Below are 25,467 nucleotides of genomic sequence, written 5' to 3'. Positions count from 1 at the left end.
AAGGATCTCATCTATTGCTTTAAAGAGTTGAAATTAGAATCACTTGGTGTCATTTCTATTTTAACCCCACAGAAAAAATATGTAATGATAATTCCTGATAACTCAGGCTCCCCAGTTTGAAAAAAATTGGCAAGGACAGGTTTCTGAAGCCTGGAGTTGAAAGGCTAGGGTATGGAATGTGTTTCCAATAGCTATACCTAACTCAACAGGCCAATACCAACCCATTCAGAAAACCTCCTGCAGCTAATACAGAGTGGGGAAGAATGATTATCTTCCAGTATGTTTTTGTGGTAAAAACTACTGGCTCTGGGTGACAAATGAACAGAGTCCATTGAAGAGAGGTCCCGAGTGCTAGATTCTAGTACACTTAGCCACTAGCTCACTGAAGTGCATTTCTAGCTGAGGTCAAAGGCAGCAAAGGTGCAAGAAGCTGCTAGAGCTTGCACTAGTTAAAGCAGGTATATAAATTCCCAGCAGCAAAGCAATTTGTAATCAGGACATTGGCCAATGAGTGAGGGGATGGAATGCTCAATCTCATTCAATGCTGAGGAGGAAGCGCTCTAGAATGCTCTATCCTGAGTGTCAGTGAAATACGGTAGAGATGGTGATAGAAGAACAGAGACTGATTCTCTGAGAGCGCGTGATGTGTGTGGTCATTCTTGGAGCATCCCACATATACAGAGTGAAGAACACATCACTGCAGTCATGCTCCACCTCGTCTGCACATGCCTCCATCTTGTGATACCTTTTGAGTTCAGGATTTCCAGGAGTCACTCCAAGTTCATGCTCACTACTGCTACAGTCAACAGCAGCTTACCCCACAGAGTGGGGTGCCATTATACCCAAGTATTCACAGCAGACACTGGTCTCAAATCGATCAGCTGGGATGTTGTTCTTGGTGAGTATTTTTCTCTTAGTCTTTGTAAAAACCACAAAGCTAAGCCAGTTGCTTAAATCATCATTAGAAAAAAAATGCTGAGTGCCCAGATGGGATTTCTCGTTTCTGTGCAAATGAAATCACATGAGTCCACATTTTACTTACTGGAATCTACTAGGGAAGCAGTAGGATTTGGTTTAAATGCTGCCAAAAAGCAGGAATTCACTTAAGTTTTTAATTCTGAAGCATCCTCTTGTTAATGTTGTAGCCAGGCTCGGGCAGCATGGGGGGGTGGAACCCCCATTGTGTTTGTGGAGGAATCCCGGACCTCTCCCAGTTCAGGCTCACTCTCACTGGAGGTAGACCCATTGTTGATGGTGTAGACGCTGCCTGCAACTCCCTGAGCTGAAGCACAGTCATCTGGCTCATTCTTCTCCCTGGGATTCGACAGTCCTGGGAGGACAGCCATCTTCCCAGTCTGCCTATTAGGCAGTAAGGACATAGTATAGTCAGCAATGATTCCACCCACGTCTAAGTTGCATGCCTGGTCAAAAGCTAGAAAGCCAACATTGGCATTTGCCTCACACACCACGAAGGAGCCATCTTCCATAATGAGAAGATCAATGCCACAGAAGTCCATGCCCAGGATATTGGATACCTGAATAGCCAACTGCTTGCCTTGTTCTGTCAGTGGGCACTTGACACCCACACCACCTGAGGGGGAAAGCACAGTGATTTAAAGGTGATACTCATAGATGATACTCATAGATGTATTCAATGACCCAAAGATGATACAGGGAACTGAGTCCTGGTGGCTCACGCCTGTAATCCTAGCTACTTAGGAAGCTGAGACCTTAAAGGGATCATGGTTCAAAGCCAGCCTGGACAGGAAAGTCTGTAAGACCCTTATTTCCATTAACCACTAACAAGGTAGACATGGCTAGGTGCTGGTAGCTCATATCTGTAATCCTAGCTACTCAGAAGACTGAGATCTGAGGGTCACAGTTTAAAGCCAGCTAGGTAGGAAAGTCTGTGAAACTCTTATCTTTAATTATGAAAAAGCCAGAAGCAGAACTGTGGCTTGAGCAGTAAAGTGCTAGCTGTGAGGGGAAAAAAAGGTTCAGGGACAGTGCCCAGGCCCTGAGATCAAGTCCCAGGACCAGCCTCCCCACTCCCCAAGCTAGATGTGGAGCTGTGGCTCAAGCAGTAGAGTAACTACCTTGAGCGAAAAAGCAAAGGGACAGGACCCAGTGCCTGAGTTGAAGCCACAGTACACACACACACACACACACACACACACACACACACACACACACACACACACACACACACACACACACACACACACACACACACACACACACACACACACACACACACAGAGTTCTAGATGGAAATTAGACCACATTTTGAGAAAACAATAGGGTCATTTCTTTCTAGTCTTAAAAATGCTAATATCCAGAAGTGGCACTGTAGCTCAAGTGGTAGAGTGCTAGCTTTGAGCTAAAGAGCCCAGAGTTCAAGCCCCATGACCAAAAAAAAAAAAAAAGAAAGAAAGAAAGAAAGCTAATATCCTCTGACCCAGCCATCCTACTAATAAGGAAATAGTTTTATGTATGGAAAAAAAAAACTCATGCAAAAAGATGTTAATGTCAGCATTTTTTTAAGTACAGTAAACTCATGGTCCCTGGTACATAGAAGGCATTCAATAAATACTTGAATACGAAAATGCATAATTATAATTTAAGTATCTTACAATAGAAGAAAATATCACATTTAACAACCATGGCTACTACTGCTCATAGGAAGTTATAATCCCATAGGAAAGCACTTTGAAGCATTAAAATGGTACAGTGTGATAAGAATAATGCAAAAGGATGTTTGTTAAAGACTGGGGAAAATGATGTTAAAATGTTAATGGTGGTTATCTCTAGTTGTAATAAATAACCTTTTTTCACTTCTGCTGAATGTTCTAAACTTTCTAATTCATTTTAGGATTAGAAAAAAAAAACCATTGATTTTTTTTTTTTAGAAAAAACTCAGAGCCTTACAGTCTCCCTTGGCTTTTTCAAAGGGTGGTACTCTGCCACTTGAGCCATACCTCCACTTGGCTTTTTGCTTGTTAATTAAAGATAAGAGTCTCTCAGCTTTGTCTGCCTGGTCTGATTTTGAACTTCAATTCTCACATTTAAGCTTTCTAAGTAGTTAGGATTACAGGCATGAGCCAATAGTGCCAGGCTGAACATTGATTTTTTTTTTAACAGAAAAATAGAGGATTGTGAGGCAAAATGCTGTACTCAAGACAAAAGATCTGACTGTCCTCACCTGTTAAAAAGCTTAATTTCACTTTCTTTCTTTCATCTCTCTGGAAGACTTAACACTTGTATTCTTAGGTCTAGAAACTTTACCTACACACTGTCTTGTCCTGGCTATGATACTGGCTATGATATAAGGAAAGGGCTATAAAACAGTTTACAAACATCTTATCAGGAAAAGCAATAGGGATACATTATAAAACCATCTGGCTAAGAACCAGTATTCATAACTATAATGCAAATGAACTGAGATTGAACGCTAACGTAGAGAGTACTGAATCTAGCAGTGATTCTCCCACCATGCGGTCACATCATCTTACATATTTACAGAATCATGTATAACCCAATGGCAAAGACTCATCTCTATACAGCAAGTCAACTGAGGAGCTTCTGTGAGACCCAAACACTAATGAAGCAGAACAGAATCAGTGTCTACATCTCTTTTCATAGTCACTGGACTTAGTATTTGCATATGGTGAGTTAAGAAATAATAGCTAGGTAGTTTTCCCTTCAAGTTAACAAGGTATGAATTCAGTCAGTGAGGCTGACAATACCTCTTTATGAAGGAGCAAAGAATTTACATCCCTAGAGGGGTGAGAGAGAATAAGCTTTACCAATAGCTTCAAGGGATGACATTATGCATTCAACCCTAATACAAACTGCAGCCTTTCTAATAGCATCACACATTTAAGAACAACACAATTTCGATTAAAATACAAAGGCAAGTTTGATGTTCTTCCTGCTATGGCTTTGGTTTTTAGACTTCTTAGAATTCTGTCCGAGCTGTTAGACAGCTTCCAACCCCACCTTCCTGCCTCTTTTTTTGCTTGTTTGTTTTTTGGGGTGATTTTTTTTTTTTTTTGCTTTTGATCCATCCTTTACAGATGGAATTTGTTTTCAAATGCTAGTCTCAGCACACCCTTGCCTGACTCCCACTGCTAAGCCCTAAAACCTACAGGACAGGATTCAAACCTCAGTGTCTTGCCTCTGCTCTGACCTCTGTCACAACACACTTCCCCTCTCGTGGATTGCTCCCATACATAGGAAATGCTCATTTCTCATTCTTCTCTCTGAGATCCTGGTGCCTAGCAGAGAGTCTGGCAGGAGCAGAAGTCCAACAGCCTAGTGAAATGTCCTGGTGGCCTTCCTTGGGAAACAGTTCCACTCCACTACCCTTGTATCTTACCGAGAGAGCAGTTGCTCTGCATCCGTCCATCTGTGGAGCAGCGCAGCATGGAGCCTATCACTTGGCCCCCTACCACCACCACCCGGATGTCCTTCCCGTGGGATTCCTTCACATACTTCTGGAACAGGTAGGGGACATCATGGCGGACCAGATGGCAGATGTCTGAGAGGTGATGTTTATCTCTTGCTAGAAAAACAGCTTTTCCTTTAAGAAGAAAGATGAAGAGCAAGAGAAAGGGTTAGAGAAGCCTGGAGCTTCCATCCTTGTCACCCTGACTCCCTATGCCAAACAGGAGCCAGCTTCTTTTCGCCTTGCTTTGGCCCCCTTTATTTCTCTGATGAGACTCTTGCTTCTTATAAAATAATCATTGAACCTTATTCCCTCTTGATTTTCATCATTTTAATACTATTGATCAGCCAACTTTCCTTTCTTCCTTCCTTGTCTTTGAACTCATTCCTTGTAAGCACTGGGATTACAGGTGTGTCCCATTCCCTACTCTTTTTTTTTTCTTTCAAAAAAGAAATAATAATGTATTCCAGAAATATACAGAACTGGCCAAAACAAAATCCTGGGGATCTAACCAGTTTAGTTCCAAAAGTAGTTAATTAGCATCTCCTATCATCCTTAGGACACTAATTAGGCAGAGTTTATGTCTAGCTCAATTTTTTTTTAATCCCCCAAACCTTACACTGGGCTTAATACACAGGGAAGATGCTCATCAGTGCTTGTAGAATGTAATTAATTGAACATGGTTTAGAGGAATTCTAAGTATGAGTAGAGAGAGAGAGAGCCAAAAAAGATAACTATACAACCACATGATAGGCCTTAAAAGGTCTAAGCAATATGTTGTAGGAGCTCAAAGGAGGGAGCTAATGACACATGCTCTTCCTTTTAAGAAGGAGAAATTTAGTATTTAGCTATACTCATCTAATTATACACCCATATTTTTGTTGCTTGATTTTAATTTTTATTGGTAGGATGCTCTTACTGGTGCTTGAACCCACAGCCTGAATGTTTTCTTTATTTTTCACTCAAGGCTGGTGCTCTACCATTTGAGTCACACCTCCATTTTCTGCTCTTTGGTGGCTAAGTAGAGAAAAGAGTCTCATGGACTTCCTTGCACAGGATGCCTTTGAACCTCAGTCTTCAGATCTCAACCTAAATCCTCAGATCTCAGCCTCTTGAGTAGTAGTTAGGATTACAGGCATGAGCCACCAGTACCTAGGAACAATTTTATTTTCTGTTTTAATCACCTATATTTTGAGTTATTCAGAATCTTTTTCCCATTTGCATATTAGACGACAGAACTGAGGAAGGGTTCCTAGTAGGTTTGCTCACAAATATGACATGGACATGTCCAGACTGGGCATTCTTTTTAGCAAAAATGGAACAATGAGATGTTTTCTCAAGTTGCCTGTTGCCATTACAGAGTGGAAGAAAGTCTTCTCTGGAGTTTTAATGAAACAGCAATGGGCATCAGTCTCTAGTGGCACAGAAGACTGAAAAGTAACTTTCAAACATGTCATAACTAGTGTGCAATCATTTCTGAAGTGACTGGACCCCAGACACTCAACAGAATTGGAGAAGTAGGGACACAAGAGGAGTTCCAAGTGGTGGGTTATGGGAGGGTGTGTGTGCAGTCAATGGGCAGTCAGTGTCTATTGGAGAGGGTCCCACAGGGCACAGGGCAAACAGGAAAGGCTCAGTAAATGGGCACAGTGCAACATCTGACTTGTTCCAAGTCTCAACCATGAGTGGAGATGTAAGCAGCTAGGCATTTGGCACCAGATCTGGAATCTAATAGCAGATGGCTGGATCTCAGAGGCACTGGGCTTCTCTGAACAACAATAGGAGTTTCAGTAGAGATAGGCTAGGGTTTGGCTTCTAGTACAGAAGTCCTGATGGAGCATAGTCAGCAGTAAAAAAAATTGCATTTAAGCCAAGGAGATTTAAAAAAAAAGAAAGGAGAGGCCCTGAGATTAGTTGGTAATAATTTATGCAACAGCCACACTGTTTCCTTCTTTCCTTTCTCCTTCCTTCCTTCCTTCCTTCCTTCCTTCCTTCCTTCCCTCCCTCCCTCCCTCCCTCCCTCCCTCCCTCCCTCCCTCGCTTCCTTCCTTCCTTCCTTCCTTCCTTTGCTTGCTTCATTTCTTTCTTTTTGACAGTACTGGGACTTGAACACAGGGCCTTGCTGATAGTAGTCTTTTTTAAAAAATAAGTTTTTTATTGTGAAAATATTGTACAGAGGGGTTACAATTACATGAGCAAGGTAATGAGTATATTTCTTATCAAGCATTGTTGCCTCCTCCTTTGTTTTCCCCTACCATCCCTTCCCTTCCATCTCCACAACTATACTCCCCCCCACCCCCCAAATTGCAAAGTTCGTTTTGCGACATAGTATCTGTCTTGTACATCTCATTGTTGCAATGGGTCAACCTGTATCCCTATTTAACTTAAACTAATAACTTGAGGAGGTTGTTTGTTTGTTTGTTTGTTTGTTTTGCCAGTCCTGGGGCTTGAACAATCCTTGAGCACTGTCCTGAGCTTCTTTTGCTCAAGGCTAGCATGCTATTGCTTGAGCCACAGTGCCACTTTCAGCTTTTTCTAGGTACATGGTACTGAAGAATGGAACCCAGGACTTTATACATGCAAAGCAAGCACTCTACCATTAAGCCACATTCCCATCCCCTGAGGAGATTATTAGTATATTATTGAAGGCTCATGCCTAATAATCCTAGCTATTCAGGAGGCTGAGCTATGGAAGGCATGCTTTCGAACCAGCTCAGTCAGATAAAACCAAGAGACTTATCTTCAATTAGCCCACACAAAGTTGGAGCAGAGGTGTGGCTGAAGTAGTAGAGCTTCAGTTGTAAGCCCAAAAGCCAAGTAAGAGCAAGAGGCCCTGAGTTCAAGCCCCAATATCAGCAAAAATATAAATAAATAAATAAATATTAAATTAAATTTAAAAGGAAACTAATTAGTCAAGCCAGGAGTCTGTTGTAATCATCTAAGGAGAGATGAGAGGATCTAACAAAAGCAAGGACAGAGGGGGCTCAGAGAGGAGAAACATTGCTAAGTCCTTATATAGCACCCTTATTGGTTGGGTGACAGATTACCCAGGAAGCCCAGGAGCAGCACTGACCCTGGTGGCCTCGTGTGCTCTTCACCACAACGGGGTAGCCCAGGGGCTCAGCTTCATCAATCATTTTTGAGAAGTCTTCATGGCCACCTGCCAAGAGAAAACAAGAGTCAAGAAGGTATTAAAACAAGGAGATTTTAAAAAAAGAAAGAAGGAAGTGCATTGAGATTAGTTGACAATTTATGCAATAGCTACATTTTCCTTCCTTCCTTCCTTCCTTCCTTCCTTCCTTCCTTCCTTCCTTCCTTCCTTCCTTCCTTCCTTCCTGTACTAGGACTTGAAGTAGGTGTTAGGTATTGCAGCAGTGGTTGGCCCAGCACTGCCCCCTCTAGAAAGTCTCCAGAGGCTGAGTGTCTCTGAGTAAATTAATGCAAAGATAATCCATTTCCTCACACAAAGGAAAGGAAATCAACTTAAAAAAATGTTTCCAAGAGTCTAATGTGGGGCTGGGAAGGTGGCTCAGTGGTAGAGTGCTTGCCTTGCATGTGTGAGGCCCTGGGTTCAATTCCTTAGCACCACATAAGCAGAAAAAGCCACAAGTGGTGCTGTGGCTCAAGTGGTAGAGTGCTAGCCTTGAGCTGAAGAGCTGAGGGACAGTGCCCAGGCCCAGAGTTCAGGCCCCACAACTGACAAAAGAGAGAGAGAGAGAGAGAGAGAGAGAGAGAGAGAGAGAGAGAGAGAGAGAGAGAGAGAGAGAGAGAGAGAGAGAGAGTCTAATGTTTAGGGGAAACTTAAAATGAACAGCAAAACTGTGCATCAATTAGGAACTATCCCCACATGCCCAGAGTCCCCGCACATGCATACCCTACCCCATTATCAACTTTCACAACCAGGGAAGTGCATTCATCAGAACTGCATCATTATCAGCCAGAGCCTATAGTTTACATTAGGGTTTGCTTTTCGTGTGTATTCCATGGAGTTGGACAACTACATAAAGACATGAACCGACCATCAGAGTACCATGTAGAGTTGCACTGCCCCAACAATCCTAGCTGCTCTGTTGACTCAACTCTCCCCAAGGAAACCATGCTGGGAAGACCACCATCCTGTGCCAGTACTGGGGCTTGAACTCAGTGCTCTTGCATGGCTTTTTTACTCTGGGCTGGCACTCTACCACTTGAGCCACATCTCCATTGGGAGACCACCATTTATCAAGCACCTTCTAAAGGCTGTACCTGCTCCACATCTACTAACCTTGACAACAATCATAGAGGAGGCAGCTTCCTCTTCACAGTAACTAGAGGAAGTAGGGTTCCAGCCTGTTCCAACAGTCCCACTGCCTGGAAACACCTCTTGTTGCTATCCCTCTTGTAGTATAATCATTGATTATACTACAGTGACTATAATGAGGTCTCTTTCCTGTGATTATGTTAATAACCAGGTGAGCCATTTAAAAGACAATAAATCAGCCAGGTGACAGTGGATCATGCCTATAATCCTTGTTACTCAGGAGGCTGAGATCTATGGATCAGTTTGAAACTAGCTCAAGAAGAAAAGTCCATGAGACTCTTATCTCCAATTAACCACCACCAAAAAGGAAAAAGTCACTGAAGCTTGAAGGTAATTCCCAAATGACAGCCCCAGCTGACTCCTTGATTTCAACCTGACACCTTGAACAGAGAACTGAGTATGCTGTGGCTGCTTCTGACCTAGGATCTGTGAGATAATCAGTGAACATTACATTAAGCCACAATGTGTTTAACAGTTGTTAGGAAGTGGTAGGAAACCAAAACCCAAGGAGACTAAGCCTGGACATTGGCTTCTCCCAAAGTGAAAGGATCTCTCTACAGTCTGAACTGGTCCCTCTATACCGGTTGGGCCTTAATTTTATAATATGAATAATAATGTGCATGAAAGTCTTTCTAAGTTGTTCTATATGCTTCCTTGGGTTCCTGTACATACTATATTGAGCATTCCTTTTCCTTGATAACTTAATCAATACTAACACTCATGTCATAATAAATGCCCTAAGGTACCACATTTGTCCTCTAACTGCACTCAACTAGCACATTTACTGCTTCTTGGATCTGTTTTTGTATTATTTTGTTTTCTTTGTGCCAGTCCTAGGACTTGAACTCAAGGCCTAGGCACTGTCCTTGAGCTTTTTTGCTCAAGGCTAGAACTCTGCCTTGAGTCACAGCTCCACTTCTGGCTTTTTGCTGGTTAATTGGAGATAAGAGTCTCACAGACTCCTCTCTGGGCTAGCTTCCAACTTAAACCCTCAGACCTCCCTCCTGAGTAGCAAGAATTACAGGCGTGAGTCCAGTGTGTATCTGGTTTGAATGGTCGTCAGCCTCCTTGCTATTCAGACACTAACCAATACTTGTCACTGCTGTCAGCACAGGGAGCCTCTCTTCGTACTTCCCCTCTCAAAGGACTTATAAAGGACAGAACAGCTTGTGAGATAATTTTTCCCACACAGGGAAAAGTAGGACCTGGATCACAGTGTGAAGAGCTTTTCTACCCAGTAAGTGAGTAACATTGGATCTGTGTTGGGACTTGTGACACACATTGGGGTTGCTCAGAGGCCCTTTCAGTTTGCTTCCTAGTTCTCAAAACAGTGCTGATATTTTATAGGTGCATTAGTTGGCATATTAGTTTTCTGTTTCTGCTGTAACAAATTACAACTTGGCAGGTTAAACAACACAAATCTATCATTTTACAGTTCTATAGTTACAGGTCTGAAATGGGTTTCCCTAACATCAAGGTGCCAGCAGGCTGCAGTCCTAGGGGAGAATCTGTTTCTTTCCTTTTCCAGCTTTTACAAGCTGTGCTCATTCTTTGGCTCTTGGCCTTCTTCCATCTCCAAAGCCAACAAGGACAGGGTCCTTATAGCTTATCTTTTCTTCCTTCTTACATGAGTGCATGTCCCTCTGATCCTCTTTTCTGCCTCCTCCTTCTACCTTTAAGAACATTGATAAAATTGGGCCCACCTGGCTAATTCAGGATAACTTCCCGCTTGGGGTGTATATGCACACACCAGTCCTGGGACTTGAACTCAGGGCTGGGGTGCTGTCCTTGAGCTGTATTGTTCAAAGTTAGTGCTCTACCACTTGAGCTCAGATCTACTTCTGGCTTTTTGGTGGTTAATTGAAAATAGTAGTCTCATGACTTTACTGCCTGGACTAGCTTTGAACTGTGATCCTCAGATCTCAACCTCCTCAGTAGTTAGGATTATAGGTGTGACCCACTAGTGCCTGGGTAACCTGCCTATTTTGAAGTCATCTAATTAACAAACTTAACTCCATTTGCGACCATTTTTGTTGTTTGAGACAGCTTCTTACTATGGAACCCAGGCTGGTCTTGACCACATGATCTTTTTGCCTCAGCCTCCCTAGTGCTGAGATTACAGGCATGAACCACCATACCTGTGATCCCATTTGCAACCTTAATTCCTTTTTGTCTTGTAACCTAGAATACTCATAGTTCCAGGGATTAAGAAATAGGCATCTTTGGAAAGTTGTTATTCTGCCCACCACATGAATAGTAACAACACTTGTCTTGTTCACAAAAATGCTAATGATTTATTTTGAAGTGAGGAGACACTGTAAGTGACTAGAGACTAGAGGAATTTTTGGGAGGAGAAGTATCCCATTGATACATTTAATTTCTTTCTTTCTTTTGTTGGTCATGGGGCTTGAACTCTGGCACTGTCCCTCAGCTCTTCAGCTCCAAGCTCTACCACTTGAGCCACAGCACCTCTTCCAGTTTTCTGGTGGTTAATTGGACATAAGAGTCTCATGGACTTTCCTGCCCGGACTGGCTTTGAACTGTGATCCTCAGATCTCAGCCTCCTCAATAGGTAGGATTACAGGTGTGAGCCACCAGTACCTGGCTCATTTAATTACTTTCCAGCCATCTTTTTCCTTCTCTAACAGTGCAGTGAGAGAGGAGTCCTAATCTAAGATCAGCTCTGCCCCTGAGCCCTAGATCCATTTCTGTCATCATTTTAGGGACCTTAGAAGGTTCCCTTTCAAGCCAGGTGCTGGTGGCTCATGCCTTTAATCCTAGTTACTAGGAGGCTGAGATCAGAGGATTGTGGTTCGAAGCAGGAAAGTCCATGAGACTTACCTTCAGTTAACCACCAAAAAGCTTTGAGTGAAAAATCTAAGGAACAGCACCCAGGTCTTGAGTTCAAATCCCAGTTCCAGCACAAAAATTCTCTCATTATTTAAATTTAAAACTTTTTTTTTTTTTTGGGTCCGGTTGTGGGGCCTGAACTCTGGGCCTGAGCACTGTCCCTCAGCTCTTCAGCTCAAGGCTAGCGCTCTACCACTTGAGCCACAGCGCCACTTCTGGCTTTTTTTCTTTTTGCTTATGTGGTGCTGAGGAATCGAACCCAGGGCCTCAGGCATGCAAGGTAAGCGCTCTACCACTGAGCCAACTTCCCAGCCCCTAAAACTGTTTTTTAAGATAAATAAATAAATGAATAAGTAAAAGGTTCCCTATCTTCAACCTCCTCATTCCACTTCCATCAATATTTTACACATGCTTAGTTCGCTCCCATCTTAAACAAATGAGGTCCCCATTCCTGGGCCCTGTTCTTCTCAACAGGATGGCCCACATGAGATTCACTGTGACTCTGGCTAGCCACTCCCCTGGCTATAACCCTCTAATAACTTCCTGTTAACTTCCAGTTAACTCTTTCTCCTTCACATACTGTATATGGCACCTTCTTATCTTTCCCATCTTACATCTCTCAGTTCTCTCTCCCTCTCTTTTTCTCTCCCTGTCTTCCCCTCTACCCCTTTTTTCTTCTTTCTTCTCTGCCCTGCCTTTCTCCATTCTACAGCTACTGGCAACACTATCAGGTCATGTTTCCTCTTACTGTTAGGTCTTTCTGTAATCTGTTCCCTGTTTCAGGAACCCTTCTTTCATTGAGATAATTTCAGCTTAGTTGATGATATTATATCTTTTAGGAAGTGTTTTAAACTGCATTAGGAGTTCTCCTATGTACTCCTGCACTAGCCAGGACCATCACCTCTTCCATGATGTTGACCACACTACACTAAGGTTTCCTGGGAATGCCTCTTATAGTCCCAGAGTATCACTGATTGCTGGCATGGAGTGAATGACTTATAGAAAGAAGCCAAGACATTTCAAACAGAAGGCATGGCTAGCATATAGCTTCAAGACATTGTATCACTTTATTGATAAACAACAAGAGATACTGAAAGATTTCTAGGGGGGAAAAAGCTCAGAGATACAGGTAGTTTGGACATAGAAGTTCCAACTGTATTTCAAGGGGACTCACCATAGGAGAAAGTGTCTGGCATGGGAACCCCATGTCCAGCCAGCTCTTGAAATGTCCAGAACTTATTGATGCAGTTTAAGATGCTCTGAGAGCGGTTGACCAAGCGGCAGCCCAGCTTTTCTAGGTGTCTCAGGACAGTGATGTCGCTGTCTGACTGTATAGAGGGGGTGGACACTCGCACAACCACCACATCTGGAAAGGTGGTGAGGGCCTTCTGGTTCAGCTGCAGGCCTGCAATCAAGGACTAAAGTGAGCTCCACACTTGCCAGTGTTCAGTCCAGCTGAAGACCTGCTTCCACGGGTCCTCAGTCTGCATCTGGCAGGGACAGAGTCTCAAGAGCAGCCATCTGAACATCCCAGGGTGTCACCAAAGAGTTCTACAGTCAGCCTATTCTCCAAACAAATAGCAGAGCATGGTTATGAGGAAGCACAAAAAGATGGAAGAAAGAAAAACAAAAGCTGCATACCGAGAACAATACAAGTTAAAAGAATCCACAGGAGGGAGGCAACCTGCTCCTCTCTCCCATACAGAACCAAACATAAAGTCTGAAGACTCTATGGAAAGGCAAAAGTGTCACTTACTTTGAGAATCCCTGCCACTTTTTTAGGATTTAACATCTAGAGAAAAAGTGTGATGACTGGATGGAGGATTACACAACCATGTAAATGATTTTTTTATTTTATTCTTCTTTTTTTTTCTTTTTCTGTCGGTTGTGGGACTTGAACTCAGGGCCTTGGCACTATTCTTGAGTTTTTCTGCTCAAGACTAGTGCTCTACCACTTTGAGCCATAGCACCACCTCTGGTTTTCTGGTGGTTCATTGGAGATAAGAGTCTCAGGGACTTTCCTGCCTGGGCTGGATTCGAACTGCAGTTCTCAGATCTCAGCTTTCTGGGTAGCTAGGATTACAGGCATGAGCCACCAGGGCCTAGTGATGATTTTATTTTAAAGTGGGGTCTCATGATGAAGCCCAGGCTGGCCTCGAACTTGATGTCCCTCTTGCCTCAGTGTTCCAAGTACTCAGATTATAAGCTTGCACCACTACACCAGCTAAAGGATGTTAGGAATATATTCTTCTATATCTAATGTACAAATGTCAATATTAAGTGGAAAAATAGGATTACAAATGACAAATAATGCATTATGATCTCAACTATATAGACAGATGCAAGTTGGAAAAGGCTAGAAAAAATATATTTTAATAGTGGGTAATGAGATTTCAGTAATTGCTTCTTTATATTTTATATTCATTTGTATTTTCCAGAATTTTTCCAAGTTCATATTCCCTTTAGAACAAAAACAAACTTTAAAAAATCCAATCTACTAAAAATCAATTCAGTAGTCAACAAACTCAATATTCAAAATTAAATAAGATTAATTGAAGGCTAAAACAATATGTACAGCAAAAAGAAGCTGTTTTACCCTGGATTCAGTGGAGGTGTTAGGATAATGTAAAGACTCAGATGAAGCTGAGTCCAGTCTTCAAGCTACTGAAGGACTTCTGTGTAGAAGAATTATTTGGCTTGTCTTCAACGACTCCAAGAGGTAGGGCTAGCCGCAAGAGCATTATTTTGTCTGTGTGTTCTCTGCTGAATCCAGCCTTTGGAACAATGCCTGGTGCATGGTAGACACTCAGTGTTTGTTGAGTTGAACAGAAGCTGTAGGGATATAGGCATGGGCTCAATAAAAGGGACATTCTTCCACTGCCTAAGAATGGAATGGTCGAGGCTTACTGGTCACTCAACAATGGTACAGCAGGAAGCAATGACTGGAGACACCCATGCAGCCTGCTTGGGGTCACGCAGGCCTCACATCCTCTGGGGTGCCTAATCCTAAAGTAATCACCTGGGGATGGAAAGATGGAGAGAGGACATGGGTTACATTGGGTCATAAAAAGTGAGTTCAAATTCTTTAGTTTCTCTTCATGAACCTTAAGGGAGTTTCCAAAATGTTTTGAAGTCTTTGAAGTCTTTTTTTTCCTCCTCTCTCTCTTCAATTCTGGAGTTTAAAATCAGGACCTACTAGGCAAGGATCCTACCATTCTGCTAACTTGTAAAACAATTGACAAAATTCTATTATAGGCTTTGTGTCTTCTATTTCATGAAGGGTATTTTGCACACTCAGGTTAATGAAGTTAATAATTTCTCCATCAGAGATGAATAATATCAACACCAAAGCTCTCAGTTGAGCAAAAAGAGAAAAACTCTATGCATACAAATAAAAACAAAGAACAAAACACTCATAAAACAACAAATTAGTATCCGAGGTACAGAGATGGGGGTATTAAGATATATTTTTCATAGTCACTTGCTGATAGTGTAAACTATGGGAAGGAAGTGCAACCGAATTCTTAGGCATGATTTATAAAGAATATTCAGGCCATCTTCACTTTGCAATCAGACAGTATCATTTATGCTTGCTTTTGTTGGTCTTGAAAACCTCTTGTACTGTTTACAAGCCTTTGGGGGAAATTATAAAAGTGGTGAGGTGTGGGGGAAGTTGATTCTATGTAGTCTCCTCAAAATTGGTAGAAAAAAAAGAAAAGTAGCCAGGTTGATGCACACGATGAATCAATACAGACTACCCAGGACAGTATCACACAGTGAATAATATATGCAGAGATGCTTTGAAAACCATAAACCACTATACATATGCAAGGCACTGCCATTATTATTACATACATTCTACTAAGCAAGGTAGGACAATTTTATGGAGTTGTTTTTTTTTTAAACCACCTAATGAGTAAAAACAGCTTTGCAACGGAAAAGTTACCTTGAGAAGCAAGAAGCGGCAAAAAACATCTAGCTTTCAAATCCCAACACGAGGCCACAGACAAACAGACTTCTACAGGGGAGGAAAAAAAAGTTCAATCCACTTCTAGAATACCAACCACAAGTGCACAGAGACAGCTCAGCCTCAACAAGCAAGTTCACGTACACCTAGGAAGTCTTACCAGGACTTTGTCTCTCTTCTCCAAAGGTATATCTTTGGGCCTGGCTCATTCCAACTGAAGCCTTTAATAAATGAAGAATGGAATGGGTTAAAGTGGAGCCCAAAAGGCTCTACCATGCAGTAAGACATGTCTGGTGTCTGACTCTGTGCTGTTGGCTAGTCCTATGCAGAGGAACCTGACAGGTATAGGGTTCATCTGCAAAGCTAATTACACCAACCTTCAAGGTGCCTTCAGTGAGAGCTGTAGCTACACATGGCTAAGAATCATGTGGATTAAAGATTGATCCTTAGAGAGGCCTATCTCTGGATTTTGAGATATTAAACAGCTTAAGTAATCTCTGCCCTCTCTCCACAGTAGCAACTCCTTTCAGGGAAGGGCCGATTAGTTCAAGATGGAGCTTATTTAACACATCACTTTCCCCAGAATTCTTTACAACCCCACTGTGACCTGCAGTCTTCAAGCCAAGAAAATGAAGAGCTGGCTACAGGACATGAGGATAGGGCTCTGTTTGTCTGCAGTGAATCAAAGGAGAACTCCAGCAATGAGTAGTTCTTGCCTTCCACCACCAAGACTCTTCACTTTAACCTGGGGAAGTGAGAGAAGCTGAGCTGCTTCTGGGATATTTGCTTCTTGAGGATTTGACTGTCAATGTCATGGCATTTACATAAAACTGATACATGATGGGTCATCACCAAACTCCTGGATTGGATCTGAGATTTATTATGTTTAGCCTCAAACTATTTTGTTTTTGAAAACAGACAAGTGAAAACCTGGAAATGATCACTCTATACCCAAAAAGGTCAGATAGTAGGGGGGGAAAAAAGATCAGACCTCAAATGAGTCAATAAAATGGCCAATCTAGTCTAAACTCTTAAAAAAAAAAAAGAAAATAAAAATCAATATTTTTTGCATATTACTTCTAACAAGAACAATCTACTTTTATGAGTAATTTTGTTCTGATTTCTTCCTGAATGCACTACTTGATTATGGATTTTTCTTTTATTTGGAAATAAGATAGAAATATGCCTAGGCCTGGTGGCACATATCCAACACGCAGGAGACAGAGGTAAGTGAATTGCAAGTTTGACACCAACCTGGGCTACAGAGTAAGATTCTGTCTCAAAAAAGTGGGAGAGAGGGTGATTTTTTTTCCCCTAAAGAGTTGGGTCTGTTTGCTTTTTATTTATGTTTAGTTTTAGTATTTTGTCAGTGAGGCTTGAACTCAGGGCCTGGGCACTGTCCCCAATCCTCTTTGTGCTCAAGGATAGTGCTCTACCACTAGCACCACTTCGTCTTTGAGTGGCTAACTGGAGGGGAGTCTCAGGGGACTTTTCTGCCTGCGCTGTCTTTGAACTGTGATCCTCAGATCTCAGCCTCCTGAGTAGCTAAGATTACAAGCATGTCTGGCTACTTTTTTTTTTTTTTTACGTGGTCCTGAGGAATTGAACCCAGAGCCTCATGCATGCTAGGCAAGCACTCTACCACTAACCCACCTTCCCAGCCCCTACTTTTTGTTTTTTATAACTCATATATTAGGATAAATTAAGTTATGTAAAATCAGACTTTGCATTTGTAGCTATAATAGCAGAGAAATGAACTTTATAGTAAAGAGAAATAGCTTTAGTGTGATATAAGTCATTTTTAGAAAACAGAGCTCTAAAACTTAAAAAAAAAAAAAAAAAACCTCAACCATTTGATAGTAGGAAATAGCGCATGGTAATAAAGGGTGCTGTGATTCAGATTTCATCCTGGCCAGGATTTTTCTTGAGCATCTGTTATATTTTAGGTACTTTGATAAGAACTTACACATCTTTTCTCATTTAGAGGCCTTTTCTAATACAGATCATTAGGATAGGTTTGACTGTAAATGCCTTGGCATTTATATAAAACTGATGCATGATGAACTATTGCCCTCCCAAACCTGTGCACATATCACTCATTTGCAGACATACAAACATCCTTAGCTTTACAGAAGAAAGCATCAACACTAAACTGGTTTCCCATATACTAGGGGGAAAAAGGCTTCATGTACACAGTAAGTACAAAAAGAAAGTGGCAGGAGAGTACAAATGCAGCATGGGAATAAACAAGGATCTACCTCACTACCTCACAGGACTCTTACATTTTTAGCAGAATCATGGCCATTGTGGATTCTCCCAGAGATGATCAAAAATGGATCCCTACATCTTTTCACTGTGCCCCACTCCCTTTTTAATCTTATCTAGTGTAAAAGCCCAGATCCTTCAGTGACCCACAAAGCCCTACAAATGTGCTCACCTCTCTACCCTCCTCTCTGACTTCTCCCCTACTTTCTGCCCCTCTGCTTACTCTGTTCTGCCATGTTGGTTTCTTTGCCCTCTTCTCCAGCCTAAATGGCTCTATCCCCAACAGCTGGAAAGCATGCTTTCTTAATTCCTTCAGGTCTTCTGTAGAATATTACCTTTGGGTGAGGACAACCTCAGCTACCCTAAAGTTGCCACCCCCTTCTTTTCTCTCTTCCCTTAGCTTTTCTCACCAATATATTATATGCCTTACTTGTCTTACTTATATTCTAACCACCTAGAATGTAATCTGGACAGGTGAACATTTCTGGATCTTTTCTTCTGTCATATAGAACAGTATGCAGTCAGTGGACTTTTGTTGACAGCTAACAAACAAATTATAAAATTATAATAATGTGGCAAGACCACATCTGTTCTTTCTGCCTCTACATCTCCACTGCCTCTCACACTGCCTGAGTAGATTCTCAATGAGTAACTGTTGAATGAAATAAATTAATGGAATGAAGAAACAGGATTGTTGTAAAGACTAAAATGTGTTAAAGTATTAGTAACACAAAGCAATTGAAATTTATCACTTATTCATAATAGTCTCGAGTTAACTTTTTTTTTTAATGCCAGTACTAGTACTTGAACTCAGGGTCTGGGTGCTATACCTTAGCTTTTTCTCTCAAGGCCTGCTCTACCACTTGAGCCACAGCTCTGCTTGTGGCTTTTTGTTGGTTAATTGGAGATAAGTCTTACAGAGTTTCCTGCCATGCTGCAAACCTCAATCCTGACATCTTAGCCTCTTGAGTAGCTAGGATTACAGGCATGAGCCACTGGCATCCAGCTGAGTTAACTTTTGGATAGTGAGAGATCAAATAGAAATAGGCCAAGAGCTTTAGATAATTATGTGGGTTTGTGTTGATCAATATAAACCTTGAATAAGAAGAATCATTCTGGGACAGTGGGAGGGGTTAGCCAGGGAAGTAGCTGGAGTAAGGAGAGGAGACCAGCACTGATGGAGCTGGATGTTGATGGGTTTCCTGCTAGTGAGGGAAGTGACAAGGAGCTGTGATGAGTAAGGATGACAGGACATCTCTGAGTTATGGGGATAGCCCTTCCACCAGGCAAACCTAAGAAATATGGTGAAATGTTATGGTGGCATCAACAGGTGGTTTGGAAATCTATGAGTAGGGCTTTGAGAACCACAAAGGAGCCCAATTTACCAGCTCTAAAACACATCTCCAAAGTACTGTTAGAAACATAATATGAACATTCAATCTATCCTCCATTCTTGAGGTCAACCTGCAGATGTTAACTGTGGGCCCTGGGGTAAAGAAATCTATGCAGAGCCCACATCAGTTTGGGGGATTTTAGATGGTAGATGTTTCACCCCCTTTTTGATTTTCTACTAGTGCTATACAGTAGTGTTTCTGGGATTAGCAGGTGTCAAACACAGGCCTTTAGCTAAAGGTTAAGCACTCATGCCCAATTACTTGACACGCTGAAGCACAAGATCTCAAGTTTGAGGCCAGCCCGGGCAACTTAGACTCTGTCTCAAAAGAAAAAAGGACAAGGAATGTAGTTTGGCAATAGGAGTACTTGTCTTGCATATATATGAGGAGCTGGATTCAATCCTCATTACTTCAGAGGGGGAAAAAAAAGAATCTGACTTAGGAATTGTTGTATGGGACTGGGGTTATAGCCTAGTGGTAGAGCGTTTGCCTATGACATTCAAGGCCCTTGGTTTTAATCCCTAGCACTACTGGGTGGGCGGGAGGGGGGAATCCATATAGAACACAAAAGTTTTAGCTCTGAAAGTAAGAGCAGGAATGCCGAGTCATCTACTCTAAAGCAAAAAGTGTAACACAACCTCATTTCTTGGGTCAGACTCATTTTATGTCTTCTATCTGTCTCTGGGTTTGTGACTGGACTTATTTCTGGAGCCAGGTAATGATTCAGACCCGTACAAGGTCAAAGAACTTAATTCTCACTAGTGAACCTGTCTTCGTATAATGGCTCATCACAAACACATTTACACACACAATCATGATCTCCCAAACACAGATGCTAACTACTTGGTAAATAAAAGTCTCATATGCCCCAAATTAGCTTTTATGACTCTACTCGGTCATCAACAAACATGAAGACCTACTATGTACAGAGGAATCCTGTTGTTCAAGGGGAGAAGAGATATAAACTTTGCAGGCAGATAAAAATTCCAATAAATTATGCTGAGTGCTATTTTAAAAGTATGAACAATATTATTTGGCAGCAGATGACAGAGATGACAGAGATTGACTACCTGGGGATAAAGGAGGGAGCTCAAAAAGGCTTTATACAGATGATTGACTTGTGTGAAGTTTTTTTTGTTTTGTTTTGTTTTGGTTGGCCATAGGGCCTGAACTCTGGGCCTGGGTGCTGTCCCTCAGCTCTTCAGCTCAAGGCTAGTGCTCTACCACTTGAGGCACAGCACCACTTCTGGCTTTTTCTGCTTATGTGGTACTAAGGAATCGAACCCAGGGCCTCATGCATGCAAGGCAAGCACTGTACTGCTGAGCCACCTTCCCAGACCCTTGTGTGAAGTTTTAAGAGGAAATAAGCTAGGTGTTATAATCCTAGCTACCTAGGAGGCTGAGATCTGAAGATCATGGTTCAAAGTTAGCCCAGACAGAAGAATACATCAGACTCTTATCCCTAATTAACCACCTAAAAGCTAGAAGTGATAGAGCACTAGCATTGAGCAAGAAAGCTAAGGGATAATGCCCAGGCCCTGAATTCAAACCCCAGTTTCTTCTCTCTCTCTTTCTCTCTCTCTCTCTGTTTGGCTCATGCAGAAGGCAGAACAGAAGAGATGAGATTTAGTGCTTAGACTACAATGATTGAGTATTGGTTCTAACTTCAACCAATACTATAAATCCAATGACTCTTATTGGTGTTCATTGGTTGCCATGACTATCATTATTATTATTGGTGCATTTTGATCACATCCACCACTTATCCCTAGAGTTGAGGATAGTTGATAAATATTTTGTTGGATGAATGAGTGATCAAGTGAGTGGAGAATATGAAGTTTCTGAAAGCAAAATGGACATAAACATGATTTTGCTAATGTCATACCCTGAAGGGTGAAAGGAGGATGTTTTCTAGAGGAGCACTTCAGTTACCTGAAGGTCATTCCCCATTCTCTAATGAGCTGGCCCCTCCAAATCTGTATTGGATAGGGTAGACTACTGGATTAAAAATAATCACAGAACTTTGCATTTGTATAGAATTCTCAGTTTATATGTATAGTAATTTTAAAAATAATTGCAATCTTTGAATTCAAAACTTTCAAGCTCCCATTTGAATATTTCCAGATGTACCCTGAAGTTGTAATCCCTGGTTTTAGGCTCCAAGAAGAAAGGTTCAGGAATGAAATTAAGCAAATGGCTGAGGCAGAGTCTGCCCATACCTTCCCCATACTACTTCCTTCAAGATAGTCCCACGCTGATATAAAGAAGTGATGGAAATGAGTGAAGGCACAAAGGCTTGGTAAAGGTAATGCCTTAATTTCTTAAGCTGTAAAATTACTTTGCAAAGTCACTGTTTAGCCTCAGTTTGATTGGATACAGTTCAATTCAACATCTACTCAGACAGCTACTATGGGCTGCCAAGGTCCTAGAGCATGTTTTTCTCCTATGAGTGGGCTGTGAATGAGGAGATCAGGGAACTGAACTTGGGTTTGCTACAAAGTGCCTGGATGCCATTGACAAAGTCATTTCATCTTTTTGAACCTCAGGTTCATCTTCATAAAATAAAGTAGTTAGAAAAGATGATCTCAAAATCCTCCCTAGTTCTCACATCTATAATTCTCAAATAGGGGAATTGTATCATTATAACTCTACATTTCTGAATTTCAAAGCCAGTGAATTCTGTGATTTTTATTTTCCCCTAGAGGAATGCTTTGACTCAGCAAATTGCCAAGAATTTGCTATAGTTTGACTCTAGACAAATCTTGGAAATAGACCTATCTTTGCAAAGTGTTTGCTAGGTGTCTATTCTGTGCCACTCATTCAGAAGTATTTGCTAAGCACCTACTATGTGCCAGTTATTCAGAAGTATTTACTGAGTGTCTGCTACATGTCATTAATTATTTCAGTCACAGCACTGAAAAGATCAAGCAGTCACACTTTCTCACAGAACTCATTTTCTTGTACTTTAATTCATCCATCCTCATAACAAATAAATCTTTTGACAGCTTCAGACAGCAGCAATGGTGATCTAATAGGTTTGTTTTATGTGCTATGATTTGGGCATACCTCTGAATTAACAACAACAACAAAAACTGCGTCAAAAATGCCTATCTTTAATGTCTATTTGTCAAGCAAATAGCTGTGTAGATCTTCTTGAAGTTAAAAAAAAGTAACTCCTGGTTTGTGAATAGACTGAGATATTTTCACATTTGAATGAATTTCAGTCAACTTTGAGACACTAAAAAGTGATGAAATGTTTTCTGCAGTATTAACTAGAATTTAATTTTTTTCTAGATCTGAGTTTTTAAAGTGAGGTTTTATGCACAGAGAGCATTTGTCCATTCTTATAGAATCCATAATAGGTAGGATTTATAAGGGGGTTTACAAAACAAATATGATATGAATTCTGGTTACTGTAACTCAAAAAGACAAGGCTGTAAAAATGAGTAAGCAAGCATTCTATGGGTGAAAAAAAATTAAAGTATGACACTGAAATGGAACTTTCAATCTGGAAGACTCTCAACTCTTAGTATCATAAATGAAAACCTTGAACTTCAAAGACTGATCCAGAATGAAGCCAAAGCACTCATGAACAGAAACACTAATAACAATCCAGAACAACTGCAGAGTCTCTGTTCTGGAATCTATTGTACATGAACTAATTGGGAGAGTTTTAGCAAATCAAAGATTGAGAAAATATTCCCTTTGCATGTGAAAGACAACACTTTAGATTAAGTGTAAGGCCCCAGATGTTTGTAGTATATTTCTCCAACAGGCTATACAGTCTGATAGCAACATATTGAAGGTTTAGACAAACATACAGATGAAAAATCTACAGCAGATATAGTCCACATAAAAACAGGTCACATTCAAATTCTCACTTGCTAGTAGCCAGTTCCAAATTTGGAATCCCTTGCCAAAGAAAATTCACAAAGTATGTACCCATTTAACCATATATGGCTGGAATAATATGAATAGTATAGTATGCCAAGAAGTACCTTGACCTGGGAAACTCCTTTTGGTCCTGGACTCTTTGATGGCTGTATACTTTGGAGTGTCCAAACAGCAAGCCAGGGATTGTGAAAAGTTCAAGTCATGGATTCTTTCTTGTGTTAGAAATAATTAAGGCTATCTGAAAACAACCTTTTCAGGTCTAGGTCATACCCCCAAAAAGGCTCTTGGACATAGCAATAAAGAGATGAGTAAGGTCAGAATGGTGTGTACCTGAAATCCTGGCTGTTCTGGAATCAGGATTCAATACTTGAAGGGAGGAAGATGAGTAAAAGAAAACCCCACCTAAGATCTCCTCTTACATATTACACTGGCAGGTGGCAGATATTCCCATCCACCTTCGTGAATAATCTTCTATGCATAACATTGCTGATGCACCAGATTGCTGGAAAAGTTTCCAAAAGCATCCATCATAATAACAATTTTGCCAACACAGGGCTGGTTTCTTACATCTCATAGTCGAAGCTGACAGGTTATCAGTGCAAGTACAATTTGCAAATCTGGGGTTTATAGCTTTGATTTTTCCTCTGACACCTCCTCTGGCTTTAGGTTGAATTTGTTTTCCCCAGAAAGCAAAGTCCTGTAAGTAAATTGAAACGAGTTCGCAAACCTTGGCCTCAGGGCAGATGGTAGTGATTGAAAGAGTGACCTCTTTATCAAGGTGAGGGGCTTTCTCCACCCCAAGGGGTCTCGCAGGGAGACAGACACAGTCTTGTGGACCCGGTATTGGGGGGCGGGAGGGAAAGAAGGGGTGAAGGCGACTTGGCTGAGCGAGGCCCTGGAGAGCATGTCCACCCTGCCCACCCTCGGGGACCCCGGGGTGGGCTTTGCTCACCGAGGTGGCCACCGATGACGGTGACGGCGATCTGGTCCATGAACACCGCCCGGAAGCGCACGTCCTGCTCAGAGCAGCGCTGCCGGAGGGCGCGCAGGATCTGCACCTGCGGGTAGTCCTCGCGGATGCGCCGGTCCGTGAGGAACCAGATCTGGGAGCACATGGCGGCCAGGGCGGCGGCGGCGCCGGCGCGGCGCAGACCCCTAGACGTCCCCCTTAGGCAACCCTTCTGGCAGGACAGGCGTTGGGAGTCCCGGGCGAGCCACCGCGGCTCCGCTCCCGCCAGTGCGCCAGGCGCCTCTGCAGCCCTGACCCAGCGAATCTGCCCCGCCGCTCAGCGCCGCCGCCGGCGCGCCAGCCAATCAGCGCGCGCCGGTGGGCGCGGGCCGCGCGGCCAGCTGCAGAGGATGCCCCGGCGGGCGGGCGGTGCCCGGGAGAGGCTGGCGGAGGGCCTGGGTCCTGCGGCGGCCGGGGCAGCGGAGCCGGGTGGGGAATCACGGCCGGGTGAACCGAGCTGCAGCGGCGGCCGGGACGGCGAGGTTGCTCGGGGGTGACCAGAGGTGGGCAGCCCCCTCCCCCCGGGGGCGTGGCGCTGCTGGCTGGGCTGGGCTGGGGTGGGGCGACCCGGGCGGGAGGGATGGGGCGGCGGCCGAGGGGGAGCAGTGAGGGTGTCTGAGCTCACGAACTTGCGGAGCGCCGCGCGCAGTGCACGCGTCCCCAAGGCGATCCTGAGCGCTCCGGGCGGGGACCACAGCTGCAGACTCCCCCGCCTGGCCTCAGGGGTTTCCCAAATAAGACTCCCAGGCCTGGCGAAGGTCACGCAAGGCTAGGCCCCCATTTAGACAAGGGAGGTTTCTCTGCCCAAATCCTGGCCTCGAGACAGAGGCGGGTGTATATGTGGGGGGAGGGGGGCTTAGCAGCCTCTCCTTGAGATAATTTGAAGGTGCATTTCTTAGAGTCTGATTTTTTTTATTTTAGACACCTCTTAATTTGCATAAGCTCTAGGTCTAGTAACCCCCAGATCATCATCATCATCATCATCATCATCCTCCTCCTCCTCCTCCTCCTCCTCCTCCTCCTCCTCCTCCTCCTCCTCCTCCTCCTCCTCCTCCTCCTCCTCCTCCTCCTCCTCCTCCTCCTCCTCCTCCTCCTCCCCCCCCTCCTCCTCCTCCTCCTTCTCCTCCTCCTCCTCCTCCTCCTCCTCCTCCTCCCCCCCCCTCCTCCTCCCCCCCCCCTCCTCCTCCTCCTCCTCCTCCTCCTCCTCCTCCTCCTCCTCCTCCTCCTCCCCCCCCTCCTCCTCCTCCTCCTCCTCCTCCTCCTCCTCCTCCTCCTCCCCCCCTCCTCCCCCCCCTCTTAGCTAGAAGGTCTACTGACTTGTGTCCCCTCTCTCACTTCATA

At 43.0% G+C, this 25,467-nt stretch overlaps 1 protein-coding gene across 1 annotated transcript; it reads right to left on the bottom strand.

The window, feature by feature from the left end:
* Positions 1-1,133: 1,133 nt before the first annotated feature.
* On the bottom strand, positions 1,134-24,232 carry Rimkla (ribosomal modification protein rimK like family member A). The gene is made up of 5 exons (XM_042683992.1): positions 24,070-24,232; positions 12,772-13,002; positions 7,521-7,607; positions 4,379-4,582; positions 1,134-1,591 (listed from the first exon to the last, which is right to left on the bottom strand). The coding sequence occupies exons 1-5, from the start codon at positions 24,230-24,232 to the stop codon at positions 1,134-1,136; spliced, it is 1,143 nt and encodes a 380-aa protein (XP_042539926.1).
* Between the last annotated feature and the right edge of the window lie 1,235 nt (positions 24,233-25,467).

The sequence above is a fragment of the Dipodomys spectabilis genome, unplaced genomic scaffold (assembly GCF_019054845.1).
Source record: "Dipodomys spectabilis isolate Male_0828 unplaced genomic scaffold, ASM1905484v1 ptg000002l, whole genome shotgun sequence".
Taxonomy (NCBI): domain Eukaryota; kingdom Metazoa; phylum Chordata; class Mammalia; order Rodentia; family Heteromyidae; genus Dipodomys; species Dipodomys spectabilis.
This window is presented reverse-complemented; position numbering and strand designations above follow the sequence as displayed.